The following is a 23643-nucleotide window of genomic DNA, read 5'->3' on the forward strand; positions in this document are numbered from 1 at the left end:
GATGGATAAGATGGAAAATTTGGTAACAATACTTGACCTAGAATGCGTGGAGAAACAAAAAGACGCAATTAGACCATCACGAGCCAAGAATATAGCTGAGATGCTTTTGCGTCAAGAAAATGATAGTGAAAGTCATCACGCTGTTAATCTCTGATTGGCAATAGTCCTTTTTGTCTGTCTGGGGGGTACCTAGCCTTTGTTTTTCCACGTTTGCTTGTAAACATGGTTCTGTTTTTCTCTTCTTGTTTTTATGTTCGTGCTGAATAGTACAATATGGCATTTCTTGGTTTTCATTCGGAAGCCTAATTTGTTTATTTGGGAAGAGCTATTTCTCGTGGTCAAGGTTGGCATTTGATTTAGAAAAATTCTATTCACAAGCTCATCTCTGCACATTATAGACCACATTCTTTTTTATTTTTTTTATCAAATATGTGGTATATATATGATGAGTAAAATAATTCAAAAAATTTAAGAATAAAAAAAAAAAAAAATATGAAATGTAGTGTGTGGAGATGATGAGTAGAAAACTCTTTGATTAATTAATTCTTTAAGAAGTAATTAGCTAGAGACTCCCTAGACTGCCTCGTTTGTTTTCAAAAAATTTCTCAACTCATCTCATCTCATTATTATAACTTTTTAAAATTTCAATACAAAATAAAATAAATAATTCAACTTTTTTAAATTTCAAAATAAAAATAATATTAAAAAATATATTTTAATAATATTTTATTTAACTTTTTAATTTTAATCTCTACTAATCTCTTCTCATCTTAAAAAACAAATGAATTTATTTGTCACGACTTTTCAGAAATAGATCACTAAGAGCACTCTCATTGGAATAGCTAAATTAAAGTACATTTTTTATGAATGTAAGATGAATTTAACTTTTAACTATTCCATTTATATAAATCTCCACATTGGAATAGCCATTTTTTCATTATATGACAATAAAATAATATAAGATGAATTTAACTTTGACTATTCACATCAAATCTCCAAATTGGATTATCCATTTATTCATTATATAGTAATGAGTAATTAATAATTTTGAAAATTTTTTAATATTTTTAATTATGAATTTATTTTATTTTATCATATTTTACTATTCATAATATTATATATTAATTTGTAATTGTATTTTAATTATATTTTTTCAATTGTTATTTAAAATACAGAGAGAAATAATTAATATTAAAAGGAGAGAGAAAGAAATAATATAAAAAAGATTTGATAAATGAATAGTGTGTTTCAAATTTAAAAATTAATTTAGATATTACTGTAACTATATTCCAAATATTTGGAATATAGTTAATTCAATGTGAACAATTTATTAATCTAATAGCTAAATTCTCATTGGATTTAGCTAAAAGCTAATCCAATAAAAATGCTCTAACATATTCTAATCAAAGTTGAAACATTATCTGTAGACTGTAGTACAAAAAAAAAATAGTAGCTTTTAACACTTTAATGATCATTAGTTGTCCACGTTGATCAAGTTGATGAAATTTTTGTTGAGATTTATCTGCTGGGATTATTTAAGTACGTAGTAGTAGTACTTCTCGTTTCTTTTCTTATAAGTTTTTATTTTTATTTTTTATAGTTCTTTTATTCTTTTTTATTAAGAATATAATATATATAGTAAAATTTATATTTTTCAATCAGTTTAAAGATGATTTTACACAATATCAAAACAGATATCCTAAATTTTAAAGCTGCTTAACCTTTTGAAGTGACATGTGGTGAGCAGTGATTTTACACTTTTTACCTTAATACATATTTATAATCAAAATAGGAAAATAAATAATATACCACATTTATAATCCACGATGTTATATATATAGGTCACATTTTCATTAAATTATTGAAAATTATTTTCAATAAACCTCTCCTAGAGAAAAGAGCCATTCTCTTCATTTTTTCTCCAACCCGACTAACATTCATTATTTCCCTCAGTTTTATATATATCCACATGCATACCACATCCAATATATTCGTTTCAAACAAGTTTTTATAGCAATAGTTGCCAAGGTTTGCATACCATGGGTTCGCCATTTCTGTTCCTTCTATTGTCTTTGTCATTTTCTCTCCCGTTATCTTCAAGCTTGGATACCATTCGTGAAGGCAAATCCCTCTCAATTGAGAAATCAAAAGACGTTCTGATATCAACTAATGGAGTTTTCTCTGCTGGCTTTTATTCAGTGGGTGATAATGCCTATTGCTATGCCATATGGTTCAATAAGCCATCCCGTGGCAAGAACCAGACTGTAATCTGGATGGCAAACCGTGATCAGCCAGTTAATGGAAGGAGCTCCAAGCTCTCTCTGCTCAAAAATGGAAATCTTATCTTAACCGACGCTGGGAAGTTCACAGTTTGGGCCACAAATACTCAGTCACTCTCCTCAGTGCACTTATCTCTCTACAACACCGGTAATCTTGTCCTGCAGAACATGGAAGGTGTTACTTTATGGGAAAGCTTTGATTTCCCAACAGACACCCTTCTTCCCCAACAACTACTCACTAGAAACACAAGGCTCATATCCTCTAGAAGCCAGACCAACTATTCCTCTGGTTTTTACAAGCTCTTTTTCGATAATGACAACCTCCTCCGCCTTCTTTATGACGGTCTTGATGTTTCCAGCATATACTGGCCAGACCCGTGGCTCGTGAGCTGGGATGCTGGAAGGTCCACGTACAACAACAGTCGGATCGCAGTGCTTGATACATTCGGGAACTTCAGTTCTTCTGATGATTTTACTTTCATGGCAGCAGACTATGGGTTGGAGCTTCATAGAAGACTAAAAATTGATTACGATGGTGATGTTCGATTGTACAGCTGGGACGAGGTGGGGGAGAAGTGGGTTGTGTCCTGGCAGGCCATTCAGAGACCTTGCAATATTTATGGTATTTGTGGGGCTAACAGTCTGTGCAGCTATATTGTTGGTTCTGATAGGAAATGTTCTTGCCTCCCAGGATTTAAGATGAAAAATGTCACGGATTGGTCTTACGGGTGCGAACCCAACTTTCATCTTTCTTGCAATAGAAATGAGTCTGGCTTTCTACTGTTACCCCGTGTTGAGTTCTTCGGTTATGATTATGGGTTCTTCCCTAATTACACGTTGGATCAATGTAAGAATTTATGTTTGCAATTGTGCAATTGCAAAGGGTTCCAATTCACCTTCAAACAGGAAGGTGGTTCTTCAAACTGCTACCCCAAGACGTTGTTGCTTAATGGATATCGTTCCCCGAATTTCAAGGGTGACCTCTATTTGAGATTGCCTAAACGCAATATCTTCTCCATCGCAAAGTTTGTACAAGATTTCAACCTGGTTTGCTCAAGCAAAGGTACAGTGCAACTAGACAGAACTTATTATAAAAGTCGTGCAAATGGGATAGTGAAATTCATGCTCTGGTTTGCATGTGGAGTAGGCGGATTTGAAATCATCTGTATCTTTTTGGTGTGGTGTCTATTGAGTAGAACCCATCAAGGTTCAGGTGCAGACAAGCAAGGCTATCTTTTTGCTGTCACTGGGTTCAGAAGATTTACCTATGCTGAGCTCAAGAAGGCAACAAAAGGTTTTAAAGAGGAGATTGGAAGAGGTGCGGGAGGAATAGTATACAAAGGGGTATTGCCAGATAATCGAGCTGTAGCAATCAAGCATCTCAACGAAACTAACCAAGGAGAAGGTGAATTTCTAGCAGAAGTAAGCATCATTGGAAGGATTAACCACATGAACTTAATTGAGATGTGGGGGTATTGCGCAGAGGGAAAGCACAGGCTTTTGGTGTACGAGTACATGGAATATGGTTCTTTGGACCAAAACCTCTCCTCTCATGCATTTGACTGGAAAAAGAGGTTTGACATTGCCGCTGGTACAGCGAAAGGCCTAGCTTATCTGCATGAAGAGTGCTTAGAGTGGGTTTTACACTGTGATGTAAAGCCTCAAAACATACTCCTAGACTCTAACTATCAACCAAAGGTGGCAGATTTTGGGCTCTCTAAGCTACAAAATAGAAATCTCGAGAATTCAAGCTTCTCAAGAATAAGAGGAACCCGAGGGTACATGGCACCAGAGTGGGTTTTCAATCTTCCTATCACCTCCAAAGTGGATGTTTATAGCTATGGAATTGTTGTATTGGAGATGGTGACAGGAAAGGGACCAACAAGGGGTGTCCATGCTATAGATAGTGGAGGAGAGCCAGAACCCAAAACGTTGGTTACTTGGGTGAGGGAAAAAAGGAATGGAACGGCTACAATGGCTTCCTTGCTTGAAGAGATTGTTGATCCAGTACTAGAAAACAATTATGACATGGGTAAGATGGAAACTCTAGTAGCAGTTGCTCTGCAGTGCGTAGAGGAAGAGAAAGATAGAAGACCCAGCATGAGCCAAGTAGCTGAGATGCTTTTAATCGAAGAAAATGATAGTGACAGTGATCATGGTGTTAATCTCTGATTGGTAATGGTACCGATTTTCTTAAGAGATCGATGGTTGTTTTTGCAAATCCATAGTCACGAATAAACCTTTTTCTTGTAGTGGTAGAGCTATAGGTGTACTTGTAAGCCTGGTTGGCAATGTGTCATCCAACAAATTAGGGTCAAACTGGAGGCTATTGATCCTAATGGTTGTGCATGTGTATTAACTTCTTTTATTCTCTTTTTTTTTTTTTTTCGTTTTGAATGACTTGTATGTTTTGGGAAATTTACATGTCTGTCGCTGGTGTCTTAACTTTGCATTATGAAGTGAATTAGGGTTTTGTATATTTTTCTTTTATTAATTATGTTTAAGAGAGTTTTTCGGATACTATAAATTGATTTGGCCTCCATATTGTAGTGAATTCAATAAGTTTAGTATGGTTGCATATGAATGGACCATTCATGAGAGTTTGGATCTTTTTTATAGCCAGTAGCCACACACATAGCGGTCCCGTCCCAAATTTATTAATAAGTCATTACTTATGACGGAGAAAAACCGTAATAACATTATTATACTTGGGGGCTTACAGGATAAAACACTATAAACTAACCCAAAACCAAGTGTCAAAATAAGCCAAAACCAAAACAAATTATAACAAGCCTAAGCCAAACGTGTAATCAAAGTGACGTAAATCATCGTGAATGCAAACGCAACTGACCAACGTGAATGCAAATCAGCGTAGATGCAGCTTATTCTGAAGACCTAAGACCTCAAAGAAGGAAGACCTAATCTATCCACCTATAAAATACCTTTGAGCTTCCACAGAACATCATCAAAATTTATCCACATATCAGACTGATGATGCGAAGCCATACAAGCAAGAAAATCAGCCCCTGAATTTCCTTCTCTATAAACATGGTTGATCTTGACTTGCAAACTCGACAAGACCTATTGGATTTCATCCCAATAGTCTTCAAGATACCACACGCCACATCTCCCTTTTGTCAACCAGTTAACAAGTAAAGAGTCAAGCTTAATCTCAATTCTTTGCAAACTCAACTTCTTGCAATGTTTCAGCCCATAATAAAGAGCTAATAGTTCCGCTTCGTTATTAGAGCCATGAGCCAACTCCTTAGCAAAAGCCAACCTCAAATAGCCCCGATCATCCCGAATAAGGCCCCCTACCCCCATGCAACCTGGATTTCCAATGAACTCCCATCAACATTCAACTTAAACCACCCCCTATTTGGCTTACACCACTTTACCAAACAAACCGGCTTACGTAAAGGAGCTTTATCCGGAATTGAGAAGGCCTCCAATATTCTAGCGTCACCATTATCTAAGTTTTAACTCGCCCTCAGACGTAATCATACCCATGCAATTGCCGCTTTGATCACACTCCACAACGACTGCACATAACCATGTTTCCCATCCATACGAGCCTTACACTGCCACACCCAAAGAGAACACGTTAAAATAATGGGAATCAAACCAAGCAACCTACCTTTTTGGGATGAATGTGAGGCTCGTCGAAACCAAAGCTCCATAGTACTCTTCCAAGGGCTGGATGGGTCATAAAGCATCCCCAAACTCAAAGACGCCCTGCGCCAAATTTTCACTGCTAAAGTACTTGTGGCCAGGACATGATCCAGATTTTCCAGAAAACCCTGTACACAACATTCATATTTAGAAACCAAGGGAATGCCCAACTCTTTAATACGCGCATCCACACTTAGGCAAAACTTCAAAGCCTTCCACATTGTAACTGAATACTTATTTGGTAGCACAGAATGCCAAATCCAACGAGGCCATTCTGTTTTTGGGGCCCTAACATGAATACATTCCCATGCCAACTTTGAGGAAAAAATACCATCCAAACTCGGCTTCCAAATCAGAATATCTGCCCCATCTTTATGCTCACCTAAAGATGTCAAGATTTCCTCAAGTTTGGATTCCCTCACCAGTCTTTTGAGAAGGTCCACATCCCACCCATTATGAATGTGACACTCCCTTATTATGAGAAGAGGAAGATCTGAGATCTCACAAGAGTCTATAATAGCACCTGATGACAACCAGTTATCCCTCCAAAAAGAGACACGACCATCCCTTACCTTCCACATGACATTACTCAACACCTTAGGTAACACGAGTTTGGATCATTACTTTGATCTATAATGCGGCAAAACAATATTGTAATGCTAGTTGATTTAGTAGGATTGCTTGACATGTTACAAATGGATAAAATGTTTGTCCCTGATGTACCCAAAACATTCCTTACTGCCCTAGAACACCCCCTCCAAAGTTCCTTCCAAGTCAACTGCCACAAAAAATATATATGAAAAGAGTATGAAGTGAAATTATCCAAATGTCCCTATAGCGTAATACAAAGATCTACCAATTCACTCAAAAAATTGATTAGTCGTAACTATGCAATTATTTAATAATAAACCAATAATATAGAATAAATAAATTACATAACACCAAAATTGGTAATGAAGGAAAACATTTTAAATAACTTTTTAAAGGTAAAACCTGACATGGCAATCAAATCCAGAAAATGCAATTTTATTATTTGAAAATTAGTTACAAGCAAGTTTCAATTGTAGCACCTGGGCCCATTAAACCCAAGGCCGGTCCATTGGATTCTCTTGTTTTTTTTTCTTTCTCTTGTTTTCACGCAGCTGAGTAACCTCCCCTACCCCACGACGTCGTTTGCGGCGAGCTTCATCTTGCTGCTTGCATTTTATCTTCTCGACCATTTTTCAATTTCAGTTTCTGCATTTTTGAAGATTCCTCCACCCAATCTCCCTTATCTCCATGCCTAGGCAGTTTGAAGTTTGAAGTTCCTTCCCCTTTTTGAGTTCTCTCCTTTATTTTGTTTATGTCCATCACTCGAGTCTCTCTCTCTCTCTCTATTTATCTATCTTCTCCACACCAAGTCGCTAGGCACCTGGAAACTCCACCATCCAACCACCACGGGTCTACCCCCACTGCCCAGAACCTCTGTGTCCTCAACGAGAACCTGTCCCACTTACTCGTCAGCCTTCGCTGAACCAGTCAAGATCATGCCAAAAAGGAATCAGCGTTGTTGCACATCTATCCCTCCTCCACGAACCAGTTGTTGCCGACATGAACCCGAGATACCCACCAACCTTCTCGACGGAAGCCACCAATATAGCCATGAAGCCCAGTTGTGTTCAAGCATCGTCAACCACTCACTATTGAACCACCCCACACTATGACACCTTGAGCCCTCCTTCACGCCTCCTCCCTCTCTCGGTTTCTTCCCCACGACCCAAGGGCCAGCAAGACCACCACAGAAGTTTTCGCTCAGTCTCGGTGCAACAAAGAACTCCACCACCGCGCTGCCCCTACACCATCAAGCCGTCATTCAAGCCACTGTATGTCCCCTGTTTTTGACCCCTGAAACAAAGAAATAAAACCATTTTCCCCCGTCTCTGTTCTGCAGCCCCAGGACACCTCGATGAAGCTTAACGACGCTCAACAACAACCCTTCCGCCACCCACGTGCCACTCCATGATCTGCTGCCGCCCCAACCACCCTATCACCGTCTCTAGCTGCCTCCATAAGTATCTCGCACGATATCCCTCTCACCGTGTTTCCTCTCTCTGATTTCTCTCTCTCTCTCTCTCTCTCTCTCTCTCTGTGCGCTTTGTGTTGCTGATCGCTGTATCTTTGCACCATATCATGAGTATTACATTAAGTGAATATCGAGGCATTTGAGAATTTTTGATATTTTAGGATTTCGAGAAATTTAGATTTTTAGGAAAATAGGTTACTTAGAGTCTCAAGTAAGTATTGAAAAAGGTGTTGATTTCATATACTTATGGAAATTACATGATTATTTTTATAGTTGGCAATTGATTTTTTGTTTAGTACTGTTGTTGAAAATTTTTGAAAACCTAAAAGGTTCAGGTAAGCAAAATTCATATGCTAGGCTTTATACGAGTTATTAAGACTGAGATTGACTTTTTGAAAACTTTGCATATTTTGTGATGAAATGAGAACTTGGGAAAAACCAACCTCGATTGCTTATTTGCACCACTCATGAAATCTATATGAAAAAGGAAAAATATTTTCTGACATGCATTGTGTAGACATCAGCTAAATTTTGTCATGTTGTCTCTGAAATCTGAGAAAGAGCAATATTGGGAATCTAAAAAATTGTGCATTGATTTAGAAAGATGTTACGACCTTTGTTTTTAGTATGTGAGAATGATTTATTATGTTTTGGTAATCAGTTTTATTTTGATATGGCATTTGAAAACCTTTGGCATAGTGTACTGATCTTGTATCTGCTCTGCTCTGCTTTGTTATGCTCTGCTCTGTTTGGGTTGGTACCAACTTCTCTGTCTCTAAGTGCACCCACTTTAGAAACAAAGTGGTTTTATTATGGTCTTTCCTGTGTACACACTTGGGGCTCCAAGAGTAATAAAAGAAAGATTTCACCTCTATCTTTGTCCAGTTTGGCCACCGAGATTAGCACAGCCCTACCACGGGAGTGAAACATGGTCTCTGCTCTGTGAGATACTCTATTTTGATGTGATAATCATGCTCAGGTTACGTTATGCCAAAGTACTCTGGGTTTATATGTCTTAAAACCATAGTTCTGTTACGTTTGAAAACATGTTTTGTTTTGCATGATAAATCTAGAAAATATTTTGTTCTGTATACTGTACTCTGTAAATACTCATGCTTGCACGCTAGTATATGTTCTGTACTTACTGAGTTATTGATAACCCACCCCTTATCTCCACAACATTTTTCAGATATCTTGGATACTTCAACGGAGGTTCAAGAATAGGAAGCATGAGTAAGGCTTGGTGAGCATAGTATTTTAAATACAAAGAGGGTATTTGTTACTGGAGAATTTTTATTAAATAGTTTCGTTTTACTCTGTTGAGTTAGTACTTTGGAAAGTTGGCATGTATGCTGAGACTTCATCATATTCTTAGTTCTTTATTTTGGAGTTAATGGTTTAAAGCAATGAGGTCTATGAGTAATTGAGGAATTTGAGTTTATATTTGTATAGTAAGATATGATTTTGGGTGTTAAGAGGTAACTCTCTGACCCATCCGGGACCGAGGCGTTGCATACTTGACCAGATGCCTCTACCGTAGTAGCAGGAAGAACCTCTGACAATTTTCAAACATTGATTTTTCACCTAGAACTCCAGTGGTTGAATTATGATCACTCTATCTCCAAAATGGAGCACGATCACACTCAATGAGAGAAAAATGACTAGAAAATTCTTATTTTCTCACATGTAAGCATTTGGAAAGACTCTCCAAAATCTCCTAGGATGAAATGTCTACAGATCCTAACCAGTAGATCTTTTAAATAAACAATATGATAGGAATTTGACTCGCAGTAGATTCTGACGGAACAAATCTTATAGGAGTTTGAGTCGTAGTGAAACTCTGCTGACAAATTCTACTGACGAATTTTGCCGACGCCTGATATTTATCTTCTTAGCATTGACAATTTCACATTCAAACTCTTCTTTAGATAAGATTTATCTCTTGGAACATGACTTCTACACTTTTGACTTATTTAAAACACTTCCTACCAACCTCAAATCAAAATAGCCATAGAAAAAGTCAAAGTGTTTTACATTCATCCAAATTACAAAACTAAATATAAGATAAATTATATCATCTTATTCACTTAGTCGTATCCAAACTTATCAACTTAGTCACTACTCTTAGCCAAACTTTTGCATCTACATGAAGAATTCAAATCTTAATTATCATTGATCTACATCCGCACATATTAATGCGTTATATTTGAAGTACTTATCTATTTAAGTGGTAGATATATGAGCTGCTTAAAATGTATCATACCAGTAAATATGATAGGAAATGAAAAATCTAAGATGAAAACTATCATTGCACAAAAGGAAAAGTATAAGAAGTTGGTCATAGTTGACCATCCGGCCATAAACAGATAGCTTTCCCCCCGTCGATGTTAAATTTGGCCTGTAATAAAACCATGCATAGCTTGGTTGGCACAATCAAAGCAACGCTTGGGTCACAACCTAAGCCTGACCTGGGTCAACACCTAAACATTGCTTAGGCACGATTGACAATACAACTGTTCTTTAAGTATTTTTTAGATATTTTTATATATTTCTTTCTCAAATATCAATCAAATATAAAATATTTTTAATTTTAAATCTTTAATTTTTTTAAACTCCCAAACAAAATACAAAAAATAATATTATTTTTTCAAATTTTAAAATAAAAATAAAATAAAATAATTATATTCAAACAAATTTTTAATTTTATAATATTTTTATTCAACTTTTTCTTTCTCATTTCTCAAAATTTACTAAAATATTTTAACTCAAACTATTTCGCAATTATTTACAGATATACAAAGATATTCTAAATGTCCAAACATGGCCTTGTTTTTAATGGCACGTGGTACTAAGTCACCAGTGTTAATGTAGCATTTAAAAGGACTAATAACGGTGTGCTAAAAAAAAAGATTTATACGATCAAATTGGAAGCAGAGAAGGTAAAATTTTAAAATAAGAATATAGGAATTGATCAGTCCAAAAACCAAATCATGTGTATTATTTTAGTATGAGAAATGCTATGCATCAGCCCCACACCAGCACACACTTCACATCACTTTTTTTTTTTTTTTTTTTACACTCAATAGGTTGAGTGTGTGCTGGTGTGGGGCTGATGCAAATATTTTTCCTTTTAGTATTTAACTCTTCTTATTATTCAAACATATATGTATGTTTATTCTTCCAACTTAACAACGCCAAATTAGAACTCTCTTTATAATTAGGTGATACTCGAAAGATCAATTTTGATAATTGATGATGTGCACCCATCTTTAGACTTGGATTTTTTAAGTGTGACAGAAACCTAACATGAAAAATTAACATAACTCGACTACAAGTAATTGAATAATATATATATATATATATATATATACTAGTAAGATGTATATATATATATATATATACTAGTAAGATGTTACGTGCCTAAGGCACGTATGCGCAGTTCAAAGTACTAATATATTTTATTAAAATAAAAATAAAGTACATATATTTTATTATTTTATTATTAATACATATCTTAAAAGCTATTAAAAGATAGGCTATTTGTAAATTATTATAATGCTTTCCTATTATAATGAATATGAAAAGACAAATCTACATAATTAAATCTGTTTTCCTATTATAACGTATTTTCAAATTGGAAATTGAATCCATGATTATTATTATAATAAATCTGCTTTATTATCATATTTAAATATATTAATAGTGGAATAGAAACCAACAGAAATCATAAAATTAGCCATAAATAGAATGTAAATGAAAATACAATTATATCTCTGTGTTCTGTAATTATTACAAACGGATGGAAAGTTAATGAAAATCAGCATATTCCGTTAAGACAAGAAATTTCTGTTAAAACAAAAAAATTCGATTTCATAGGCTCTTTATATATATCTAACATTGATCACGAAGAGTGCAAGCACATGTTTCGAATTGAAGAACCAATTAATATCCTAATTGATAAATCAAAGAGCACATAACTAGTCATCATCATAGTAATTTCCTAATTAATATCCACTATAAGAAAACTGCTTATTTGCGACCAGTTAATTCCAGCGAAATGACTATTTGCAACTAAAATTAGTTGTGAATAGTCTTTTGGTTACAATAAATTTGTCACAAAATTTCGTTTTTCTTGTAGTGATCATAGATTATACTTTTAAGGGATTAAATAATGTAATTTGCGGAATATTCTTCATGTCATTTTTAAATATAACTAGTCATCATAATAGTAGTAAATGACAATTGTCAATTCTCTTGCCACCCATTGGACATGGTGTTGATTGTTTGGAGATAATTAAGATATAATATTGCTTCTCATTGACAATAATATTTATGATATTGCTTCGTCTCAGATTAAAACAAAACCAAAAACCAAACAAGGATTGATAAAAAAAAGAAATTAACGCAAAGTCCTTGTAATCTCCTTGTAATGTTTTATTTTTTCATATGTTTCTTCGTCGCGTATGGAACATGCATGATATTAAAAAAGAAAAAAGCATAACCCATGCGACGTAGAACCATTAAAAAAACCAAAGTGCCTTCCCACATAAAAAAATGGACTAAAAATTGTACATCCATATAAAATGAATTTCCTTTACCAATAAATTAATTCATGGTCAGTTTATAATAATGACAAATTAATACACAATGCGGTGCATGCCTCGCATTATTTGAGTTTTCACACAAAATACAAATTGTGGAGAAAGAAGTGGGAATGAATTATTCTAAGTTATAGTGGATGCACGTTTGTTTTGATGGAACAAACAAAAGAAAATGAAGGAGAGAGATCTAGAGAGACACAAGATTTTATAGTGGAGAAATTCAAAACGGTTTATATGACGATTTATTTTGACCAAACAATATATAGGTTGAGATAGTGTCTTTGAGTGGAATCTTAAATCGATTTATATCTATCTTTATATATATGAAAAGAAATGAAATTTAAAAATTACAACAGTTCATAATAAAACATTACTTTTAAAAAATTACTCATTTCAATTGAATCAAATGGCAGAGATTAAGTTCAGCTTTTCTGTAACAAGATACCACAAATTACACCCAGGCCCAACTAGTTGGGAATTAGGATAAATGTTTTGTTGAAATGAGTTGATAGAGGAGGCTTTTCTGGAAAAGGAGGGGCAACAGGATGCTTCGGTTGGGACTCGAATTTCTTCACCGGGGGCTACAACGGAAATGAGGGGAGGTCGAGGGGGATGAGGGGCTACCTCGCAGCGAGGACTCGATGCCTGTGCTAGTGCCAGAGGAGGCGACGGAAGAGAAGGAGGGGCGGTTGCGGTGCTGCATTGGACTCCATTTCTTTGAGGGCTGCGCTGCGACCGAAATGAGGGGAGGGGCTGTCGACGGGGATGATAGCTACTTGGCCGCACGGAATCAATGTCGGTGCCAGAGGAGACGATGGATGAAGGCGACGGGAGGGTTCTGAAATGGAGCAGAGAGGATTTTTGTGATTTTGAAATTTCTGAAACGCAGGATGTTGTTTCTGTTTCTCGCTTCAATTCATTTTTTATGCTTTTTTTTTTAATATTAAAAGGCATGGCACTTGGGCATCCATGTAAAGCGGGACAGGGGCAGCGGGGGCTGTAGAATTATCCATGGGAAAATGAGATCATGTATGTCGTCTCCCTCTGCCATTGCCTATGCCATATTCCCCTCCCACTCTTGTCGTTTTCATGTACCTCTCTCTCTTAATATATAATTTCTTATTTCCCACACCTTCCCCTTCTTCATCATGTATATCTAATTCCATCAAGTCTACCCATCAGTTTCCATCCAAAAGCAGCAACGTCTTCAGGAAGAGGATTATTTTCACTGGTTTTGTAGCAGATTCAAAGAATATTGTCAAATGTATCGGCAACACAAACATCAAATCTGAAGAAAAGGAGAATGAATAGGAAGCCGTTGATTTTGATTGTCTTGGGACAAGGTAGGATGTTGAGTGCGTTGTCCCCCTTCCTCGTCCACATCCAATTTTATAGAAACGGTTGCTCTGCCCGACGATAATTCGGTAGCACTGGGAGCAGTGAGGGAATGGGCGTTTCGACTAGCCCCAGACCTACAAACATTTCATCAAGAGCTACATGGTGAAGGAGAACTTTAGGAAGATTGTCGAATGTACCAAGCATGTGAATGTCATCTCCGGGTTACCGATGGACACCAGTATCGAGAGGCTCGATATGTTGGATGAAGACCGACACATCACCGTGTTCAGTATCATTGGAGGGAACACAAACTGAAAAATTACTGGTTGATCACGTCGATGAATGGGTTAAATCACAACGGGAAGATTGGACCATGGTGTTGGAATCTTATACAGTGGATGTGCTAGAGGGGAACACCGAGGAAGACAGGCGTCTGTTTGCAGACATTGTCGTGAAGTTGAATCTGCAGAAGCTGGCATGCGTTGCCGAAGCCATGGCCCATGACCCGTAACGGTGAAGGTAAGTCTGAGGCCTTTTAACCTTTAATAAAAATAACATGGATTTCAGAAAAACCCAAGAACACCTAAAAAAAAAAAAAGTGGGGATTTTTCTTCGTCTATTTTCTTTCTTTTCTCACGGAAATTGAGTTTTGGGAGCATTTTTTACCTCTGACATGTAAAATCACCAAAATATCTTTGCTTCAAAAATAGATTGACTGGGGCATAGCATTCGCCGCTTCACGTAACCCCTTTGGACTCACCGCTTGGTCACCTTCTCTTTTCAGTTGGTGCAAATCTCTCTTACACCTTTTCATTCCCAAATTTTATGGTATGAATGCCAAGTCAACAATTGAAAACTTGGTTTTTATATAATTAAATAGATATATATATATATATATATATTTGTGTGTGTGTTTGTGTTTGTGTGTGTGTAAGACTATAAGGCGGGGGAGTTTGTTCGGTTGTAATGAATTGTGGTATTCTTCACACCCGAAGTGAGGAGATACTTAATTACTATATCATTTTGTAGATTTCTTGTATCATCGTATTAATTGGTATCAAAGAAAGAATGCCTAACACTAATAAAAAAAAGATTGAGAGGTTAGAACTAGATGTGCAGGCAGTACGTGAAGGGTTGCTAAGACTTGAAACCAGGAGTGCTAACAAGATGCAGCAACATTATGAGGTTGTAAGGGAAATCAAAGAGTTAGTGTTGGGTTGTCTAGTTGTCAAGGGAAGACACCAAAGAATCAAAGACAAGGAGGGTCGACGTCGACCTTTCATCTAACAAGTAACAAATGAGGAATCCTTGACCTTCCAAAGTTTTCAGGAGATGATCCTATTGAATTGTTGAATAGAGTATGTCAATATTTCAAGTGTCAAGGCACTAGACATGATCAAAAGCTTCAGATGGCAGCATTTTATTTAGAAGGGGAAGCCAACCAATGGCTCCAATGCTTACAAAAGGCATACAAAGAGGAAGTGCAAGTTATCACTTGGGAGATATTTGAGCAACAACTTTGGGCATGATTTAGGACAACTAATTATCAAAATTTTGATGAGGCTCTTTCTCACTACAAACAAAGTGGGTCTTTACGAGGTTTATCAAAGGGAGTTTGAACGATTGGCCAATCGAGTTGATAGATGGCCACAAAATGCACTAATTGGGTTGTCTTAAAAAATAAATTTCTGAAGAAGTTCGACTCAATTCCTTGAGGGAAACCATTATGTTGGTTAGGATGAGGGGATGAACGTTTAAATTGAAAGAGAAGGAACTATAAGATAGAAACCAATAGAGCAATTGTTCTGATTAAAACATCATTAGTCTCTATCCAACGGCCGAAGTCAAATGTCATATAAGCAAAAAGGATTTCATGAGAGGAAATGCAAAGTCGAAGGAAACCTTGTAACGCCCCGTTTCCGAAGGGGTCGGAGAGTTATTCCTTGTAACTTAAAACTCACATTTGATTAATATACTTACAGACTCCAAAATATAAAGTCATCAGAATACTACAAAATCTCTTAGTAAAATCTGCCAATTCTCATAAATCTTTTTATGAGTAATCCACTATGATTAAATAATCGTCTCACCCATGCTCCATAATTATAATCCTTAACTGAACTATTCAAAATCATCTGAAAAATATTTGGAGATAAGAGGTGAGTTATCAACAACTCAGTAAGTAAAGAACATATACTAATGTGCAAACATGAGTATGTGTAGAGCTCAGAATGTGAAACAAAATATTGTTACTTTCAGAATGTAGAATCAGAACATATTATCAAAAATGTCAAAGCGAAAATTTCAAAAAATATTCTTATTCAAAGTTTATTTGGCATAATATAACTGAATATCTTCACTTATCATATCAAATCAGAACAGAGACCATGTTTAACCCCCATGGTAGGGTTGTGCATCTGCGGATACCCAAGCAGGTGCATATAAGAACTGAATAGATTACCACTATTCTTTCCCGTGGCAGGGCCATATCACATCACATAGAAACATATACAATGTACATCCCCCGTGGTAGGGTCTCTTAACTGAACAAAGTAGAGATAGAATAAGATTTAGAACCAAATAGTTATGCTAAAGATTTTTCAAATATCACATCTTATCAAAACAGAGTACAGACCAAAATCATATCACCTTCATATTCAAAAATATTTTTATTCAAAATCTTTTGGCATAACATAATTGACCACCATCATACCAGAACATTATATCACATCAGAGACCATGTTTAACCTCCGTGCTAGGGTTGTGCAAATCCTGGTATCTAACCGAGCAGAAACAGAATGTAAATCTTCTCCTTATTTATTCTCGGAACCTTGAGTGTGCACACTGGAAAAACCATTAGAAAAATCATTTTGTTTCCAAAGTGGGTGCACTAGAAACAGAACAGTTGGTACCAACCCAAACAGAAGCCACTATTAGTACCTGTGGTAGGTCAAACAGATCACCATCCACAAACCAAATCCAGATTCAGAATGTCATGCCAAAATTTTTCAGAAATCACATTATATCATATCAGAATATAGAACATCTTCAGAACAAAACATAATCAAATAAAAAAAAATACAATTTACAAACAAAATTTCATATTCGCTCTCTTTTGAACTATTTAGAAATGAGATTCCAGAAAATAAGCTCATGTTTGCAGCAGTCATGCCAAAAAATACTTTATTCTTATACAGAATTTCATGAGTAAGGCAAAACAAATAGTTGAGGTTGTTTCAAATTTCTTTCATAACAAAACATGCATATTTTTCAAAAATCAATCGTAGTCCATTATATTTTTATACTAAGTCTAGCATAGGAACTCCGCTTACCTGGACATCTTAACTTTCTGAATTTTTTCAAAACAGGTTTGAACGAAAATTAGTCGTCGCCTATAAAATAGTCACGTGATACTCATAAATTGCTCGTCAAACACGTAATTCAATATTTAACCTAAAATGTTAAAAATTGACCTACTTAATTCCTCAAAACTTAAACTTTCTCTTAACCCTAGAGTATCATAACTTCCCAAATTCCTCAATATCCACATAATTCATATGACTATTATACTCTAAATCATTTCTAAATTGCATAATAATATTATACTAAATACAACTATGCCACAATAATACATCTCTAGTTTAAAAATTCTCTTAACATAATTATAACAAAACTAATTGAAAGTTAGGAAAGTAAAAATTTCATTTAACAAAAATAGACTACTTAGTTTCTTTTTAAAGGATTTAAAATAAAATCTTGCACTTACTATCTACTCCTAAAAATATATTATCACTAATAATATATCTCAAATCTTTATTTATTTTCTTTATAAAATCTAGTATTTAAAACAAAACCTACTAATATATATAGACCAAAACATGATCAACCTATAATTAGTATGATGATAATGGTATTTTAGGGATTAAACAAAGCACATAAGAGCTCTTTTGGAATAATGGAGATTCATATCCATAACAGTATAACTTCGTATGGAGCCATACTCACCGAGCGATGGAGGGCACGAAGGCGGTGAGTTGGGTAGCTGTTTATGGTGGCGGGGGCGGCGGCAGAACACTGGTTAGAGAGAGAGAGAGAGACCAACTAATGAGAGAGAGAGAGAGAGAGGGGTTACGGGATGAGCAAGCCGAGCGTGAGAGAGAGATGAAGCTCACCATGATCCTGAGGTGGCGTGCAGCAAACTGGGGATGGTGGAATGTTTTTTGCCGACGGTTTCTATTGCATCTACGGTGGTTTCTGGTGAGTAATATGGTGGTTTGTGGCACTCGGTGGGGATAGTAACTCGGTGGGGATAGTAATTCCTCTATTTTGAAGAGTAAAAACAGGGGTCTTCAGTTCTCTATACAGGTGGCTGCCAGTCTCGCATAAATTTTGGATTAAATTGACAGCTTGGCGGGTTATTTCTAGACATTTGTTAAGAATTATGGAGTACTTTCCAAAACGCTAACAGATCTTCCCGAAAGGGGACTATTTGTGTGGAATGAAAGACTACCAACTTTGAGCATATCAGTAATTCTAATTCACTTCAATTTATTTTATCTAATTATTATAATTTTTTTAAATTTTTACATAAAATATAATAAATAATTTAACTTTTTCAAATTCTAAAATAATTTTTCAAAATTTCTATACAAAATATAAATTCTACTATTCAGAAATCATCTCAACTCATCTCTAAATCCAAACTTCTCCTAATAAATTGTGGTGTTATACATTCCCGAACAGTGGTGATATTTAATTACTATTTCATTCTATGGATTTCTTATTGATTCTACTATAAGGGTACAGCAATGAACGTGCACCACAAACTGGAAGGTGAGGAAACATGGGTGACGTTCAGCAGCAAGGATGGATAGCTATTAACGGTTGTTCACGTTGGCAGCGAGGGACGGTGGAGATTGGCAGAGAGAGCCAGAGAGAGAAACTGAGAGAGAGAGACTGAGAGGCATGGGAAGCAGTTGCACGGGAAAGGGAGAAAATCGCAGAACTGCAGACACAGGAAATCAGTGGGGAAGAAGAACAGTGCAGCAAAAGAAAGTAAGATACACTCAACAAACGGCGCTGTTCGGCCCTCCCCCCTTTCAAGTGATCACAAGGGCTGGGCTTTAAGCGCCCGACTGGTTTCAAAGGGGCTGGGCCTAGAGCCCGGTTATTACAGCATCTGACCTGCTTTTCGTTTCTCTTCATTTTTCTCCAAGCTAGCCCACCAACATTCAATATTCTTTCCCTCAGTTTTTTATATATATATCCACATGCAGCCAAATCTTATTCATTCCAGATGACATTTTATAGCAGAAGTTGCCCAGGCCTCCGATACCATGGATTCTCCAGTTTTGTTCCTTCTATTATCTTTGTCATTTTCTCTCCCATTCTCATCTTCAAGCCTGGACACCATTCATGAAGGCACATCTCTCTCAATTGAGAAATCGGAAGACATTCTGATATCACCTGATGGAGTTTTCTCTGCTGGCTTTTATTCCGTGGGTGATAATGCCTATTGCTATACCATATGGTTCAATAAGCAATCCCGTGGCAAGATCCAGACTGTAGTCTGGATGGCAAACCGTGATCAGCCCGTTAATGGAAGGAGCTCCAAGCTCTCTCTTCTCAAAACTGGTAATCTTATCTTAACCGACGCTGGAAAGTTCACAGTTTGGGCAACAAATACTCAGTCACTCTCTCCAGTACACTTATCTCTCTATAACACCGGTAATCTGGTCCTACAGAACATGGAAGGTGTTACTTTATGGGAAAGTTTTGATTTCCCAACAGACACCCTTCTTCCCCAACAACTACTCACTAGAAACATAAGGCTCGTCTCCTCCAGAAGCAAGACCAACTATTCCTCTGGTTTTTACAAGCTCTTTTTCGATAACGATAATCTCCTCCACCTTCTTCATGACGGTCTCGAGGTTTCCAGCGTATACTGGCCAGACCCGTGGCTCATAAGCTGGGATGCTGGAAGGTCCACGTACAACAGCAGTCGGATCGCAGTGCTTGATACATTCGGAAACTTCAGTTCTTCTGATGATTTTACTTTCATGGCAGCCGACTATGGGCCGAACCTTCACAGACGACTGAGAATTGATTATGATGGTGATGTTCGATTGTACAGTTGGGACAAGGAAGGGCAAACATGGTTTGTGTCTTGGCAAGCCATACAGAGACCTTGCAAGATTTATGGTATTTGCGGGGCAAACAGCCTTTGTAGCTATATTGTTGGTTCTGATAGGAAATGTTCATGCCTCCCAGGATATAAGATGAAAAATCTAACCGATTGGTCCGACGGGTGCGAACCCGAGTTTCATCTATCTTGCAATAGAAATGAGTCTAGCTTCCTGCTGTTACCCCGTGTTGAATTCTTTGGTTATGATTATGGGTTCTTCCCCAATTACACATTTGATGAATGTAAGAATTTATGTTTGCAGCTGTGCAACTGCAAAGCGTTCCAATTCACCTTCATTCGAGAAAATGGTTCTTCAAGTTGCTACCCCAAGACGATGTTGCTTAATGGATATCGTTCCCCAGATTTCCAAGGTGACCTCTATTTAAGACTGCCTGAAAGAAATCTCTTCTCCTACGCAAATTCTGTACAAGATTTCACACTCGTTTGCTCAAGTAAAGGCACAGTGCAACTAGACAGAAAGTATAAGAGAAGCCAGGAAAATGGGATAGTAAAATTCTTCCTCTGGTTTGCATGTGGAGTGGGAGGACTTGAAATCATCTGTATCTTTTTGGTGTGGTGTCCTTTGAGTAGAGCCCAGGAAGCTTCTAGTGTAGACAAACAGGGCTATCTTGCTGCTGTCACTGGGTTCAGAAGATTTACCTATGCTGAGCTCAAGAAGGCAACAAAAGATTTTAATGAGGAGATTGGAAGAGGTGCAGGAGGAATTGTGTACAAAGGGGTATTGCCTGACAATCGAGTTGTAGCAATCAAGCGTCTCAATGAATCTAACCAAGGAGAAGGTGAATTTCTAGCTGAAGTAAGCATCATAGGGAGGATTAACCACATCAACTTAATTGAGATGCTGGGGAACTGCGCAGAGGGAAAGCGTAGGCTTTTGGTGTACGAGTACATGGAACATGGTACTTTATCCCAAAACCTCTCATCCCATGCACTTGATTGGAAGAAAAGGTTTGACATTGCCACAGGCACAGCAAAAGGCCTAGCTTATCTGCATGAAGAGTGCTTGGAGTGGGTTTTACACTGTGATGTAAAGCCACAAAACATACTCCTAGACTCTAACTATCAACCAAAGGTGGCAGATTTTGGGTTGTCTAAGTTACAAAATAGAAACCTCGAGAATGCAAGCTTCTCAAGAATAAGAGGAACCCGAGGGTACATGGCTCCAGAGTGGGTTTTCAATCTTCCTATCACCTCCAAAGTGGATGTTTATAGCTACGGAATTGTTGTATTGGAGATGGTGACGGGAAAGGGACCAACAGAGGGTGTCCATGCTATAGATAGTGGAGGGGAGACAGAACCGAAAAGGTTGGTTGCTTGGGTGAGGGAAAAAAAGAATGAAGCCGCTGCAACGGCTTCTTGGCTTGGGGAGATCGTTGACCCAACACTGGAAGGTAGTTATGAAAAGGGTAAGATGGAAACTCTGATAACTGTTGCTTTGCAATGTGTAGAGGAAGACAAAGACGCAAGACCAAGCATGAGACAAGTAGCTGAGATGCTTTTACGCCAAGAAAATGATAGTCACGGTGATGATCATGGTATTAATCTCTAATTGGGAATGGTACCCATTTTCAACCTTAACTAATAGTTGTTTTAATCATAAATAATTGATCATGAATAAGCGTTAATTTTTCTTGTAGTAATGAAGTTGTGTACTTGTAAGCATGGTTGTGAGTACATCATCCAATAATGGGTCAAACTGAGTCTATTGATCCTAATGGTTGTGCATGTGTTAATTTCTTTTCTTCTCTTCTTGTTTTCGAGTTGAGTGATTAATTTTTATGTTATGTGAAATTGTTGTGCCTTTCGTAAGTGTCTAACTTTGCATTATGAAGTGAATTTGGCTTTTGTATATTTCTTTTCATTTTTTATGTCTTTACATACTATTAATTAATTTCGCAGCTTAGTAATATGCATGGCAGCTTGGACCATTAGGACTTTGCTCATAAGCAAGAGATACCTCTGCAAATCCGAGGAACACTTTTTTCCCTTCATAATGACTTGCATAAAGACTTGCATAATATTGTATGTACGTTGCATCAAATCATGTATTGACTTTCGAGGTTAGACCTTATTAGAAATTTTGGATCTTTACTTTCTATAACATTGCAACAAAACAATATTTGTAATGCTAGTTGATATAGTAGGATTGCCTGACAAGTCACCATGTACCCAAAACATTCCTTAGAGTCTCTTGATCATCACACACTGCACAAAAGGACAAGGAACATTGCACAAAACATTCCAATTCACCCTCCAAAGTTACTTCCAAGTCACCACTTCTTATCATTAAGGGTCGTGAATGCTAATGATCAGGTATATGTATTTGAAACACTTATCTTAAAATGTATCATATCAATAGATATGATTTTTTTATTTTTTTTATATCAATAGATATGATTGGAAATGACAAATTAATATATTGTCCAAAGAAGTAAGTATAAGAAAGTTGTCATCGTGATGCGAATAATCTGTCATGGCCCATTCCTCCATAAACATAGCAAAACTTGTTTTGCATTCCTCATTCAAACATATATACAAGCTAAAACATAACATACTGTATTGCCTGACAATCGAGCCATAGCAATCGAGCATCTCAATGAAACTAAGTGAGCATCATGGGGAGGATTAACCATATGAACTTAATTGAGATGTACTGGGGGTATTGCGCAGAGGAAAATCATAGGCTTTTGGTGCGCGAGTACATGTAATGTAAGTAACCAAACAAGGATAAAAATAAAATTAAAAAATTAAAGCAAAGTCCTTATAATAATCTCCTTGAAAAAAGGTCAGATTTATTAACTAGTAGACGCCCTATATAATGTTTTATTTTTTAAATGTTTCTCCCTCATACGTATGGAAGATGCATAATACTATATGGAAATTTAAAAATAAATAATAAACAACACAACTCATACTATGAAGAAACTAAATTCACCTCGTTTGTTTAATTCAGAGATGAGATGATATTAGATGAGTTGAGATTAAAGTTAAAAAGTCGAATAAAATATTGTTATAATATATTTTCTAATATTAGTTTTATTTTGAGATTTGAAAAAAGTTGAATTGTTTATTTTATTTTTTGTTGGAATTTGAGAAAATTGTGATTATGAGATAAGAAGTTTTCAAAATTTTTAAAATTTTGATTTTAGTCTTGAAAGCAAACAAGGAAGACATCACCAAGTTGGGAAAAATACAAGATATATGGTCATCTCTAAAATGATAAAATTTGATTTGGGTCCATTAATCTGGTTTTACTGTATTAGATTAAATTAATTAATTTCTGCATTATTGCTTGCATATATATAAAACTTGGTAGGACCTGAAATTGACAGCTTGCAGCTTAGACCCAATTGAGATATTATGTGCATAAATTTGGGTTTTCCACCGATTGAAGATTGTATGACCAGTGGACTAATTGAGGCCCTAAATTGAGTTGAAGACTATTTTGCCCAATTTAATATTGTTTAAATTTATGGGTTAACTTGC

At 36.3% G+C, this 23643-nt stretch overlaps 2 protein-coding genes across 2 annotated transcripts; both read left to right on the forward strand.

The window, feature by feature from the left end:
- Window positions 1-2012: 2012 nt before the first annotated feature.
- LOC108987254 (putative receptor protein kinase ZmPK1) lies at window positions 2013-4758 on the forward strand. The gene has a single exon (XM_018960144.2). The coding sequence runs from the start codon at window positions 2040-2042 to the stop codon at window positions 4449-4451; it is 2412 nt and encodes an 803-aa protein (XP_018815689.2). The 5' UTR covers window positions 2013-2039; the 3' UTR covers window positions 4452-4758.
- A 14530-nt stretch (window positions 4759-19288) lies between these two features.
- Window positions 19289-21706, forward strand: LOC108984953 (putative receptor protein kinase ZmPK1). Its single transcript, XM_035690640.1, has 2 exons — window positions 19289-20153; window positions 20439-21706. The coding sequence occupies exons 1-2, from the start codon at window positions 19289-19291 to the stop codon at window positions 21704-21706; spliced, it is 2133 nt and encodes a 710-aa protein (XP_035546533.1).
- Window positions 21707-23643: the final 1937 nt, after the last annotated feature.

This window comes from Juglans regia, chromosome 6, assembly GCF_001411555.2.
Source record: "Juglans regia cultivar Chandler chromosome 6, Walnut 2.0, whole genome shotgun sequence".
NCBI lineage: Eukaryota > Viridiplantae > Streptophyta > Magnoliopsida > Fagales > Juglandaceae > Juglans > Juglans regia.

Bases quoted from the DNA above. Each gene is read 5' to 3' on its own strand.
- LOC108987254 (XM_018960144.2), top strand. From the start codon at position 2,040: ATGGGTTCGCCATTTCTGTTCCTTCTATTGTCTTTGTCATTTTCTCTC.
- LOC108984953 (XM_035690640.1), top strand. From the start codon at position 19,289: ATGGATTCTCCAGTTTTGTTCCTTCTATTATCTTTGTCATTTTCTCTC. The intron at 20,154-20,438 runs GTATTTGCGGGG...CCTTCATTCGAG, and splicing joins GAGACCTTGCAAGATTTATG to AAAATGGTTCTTCAAGTTGC.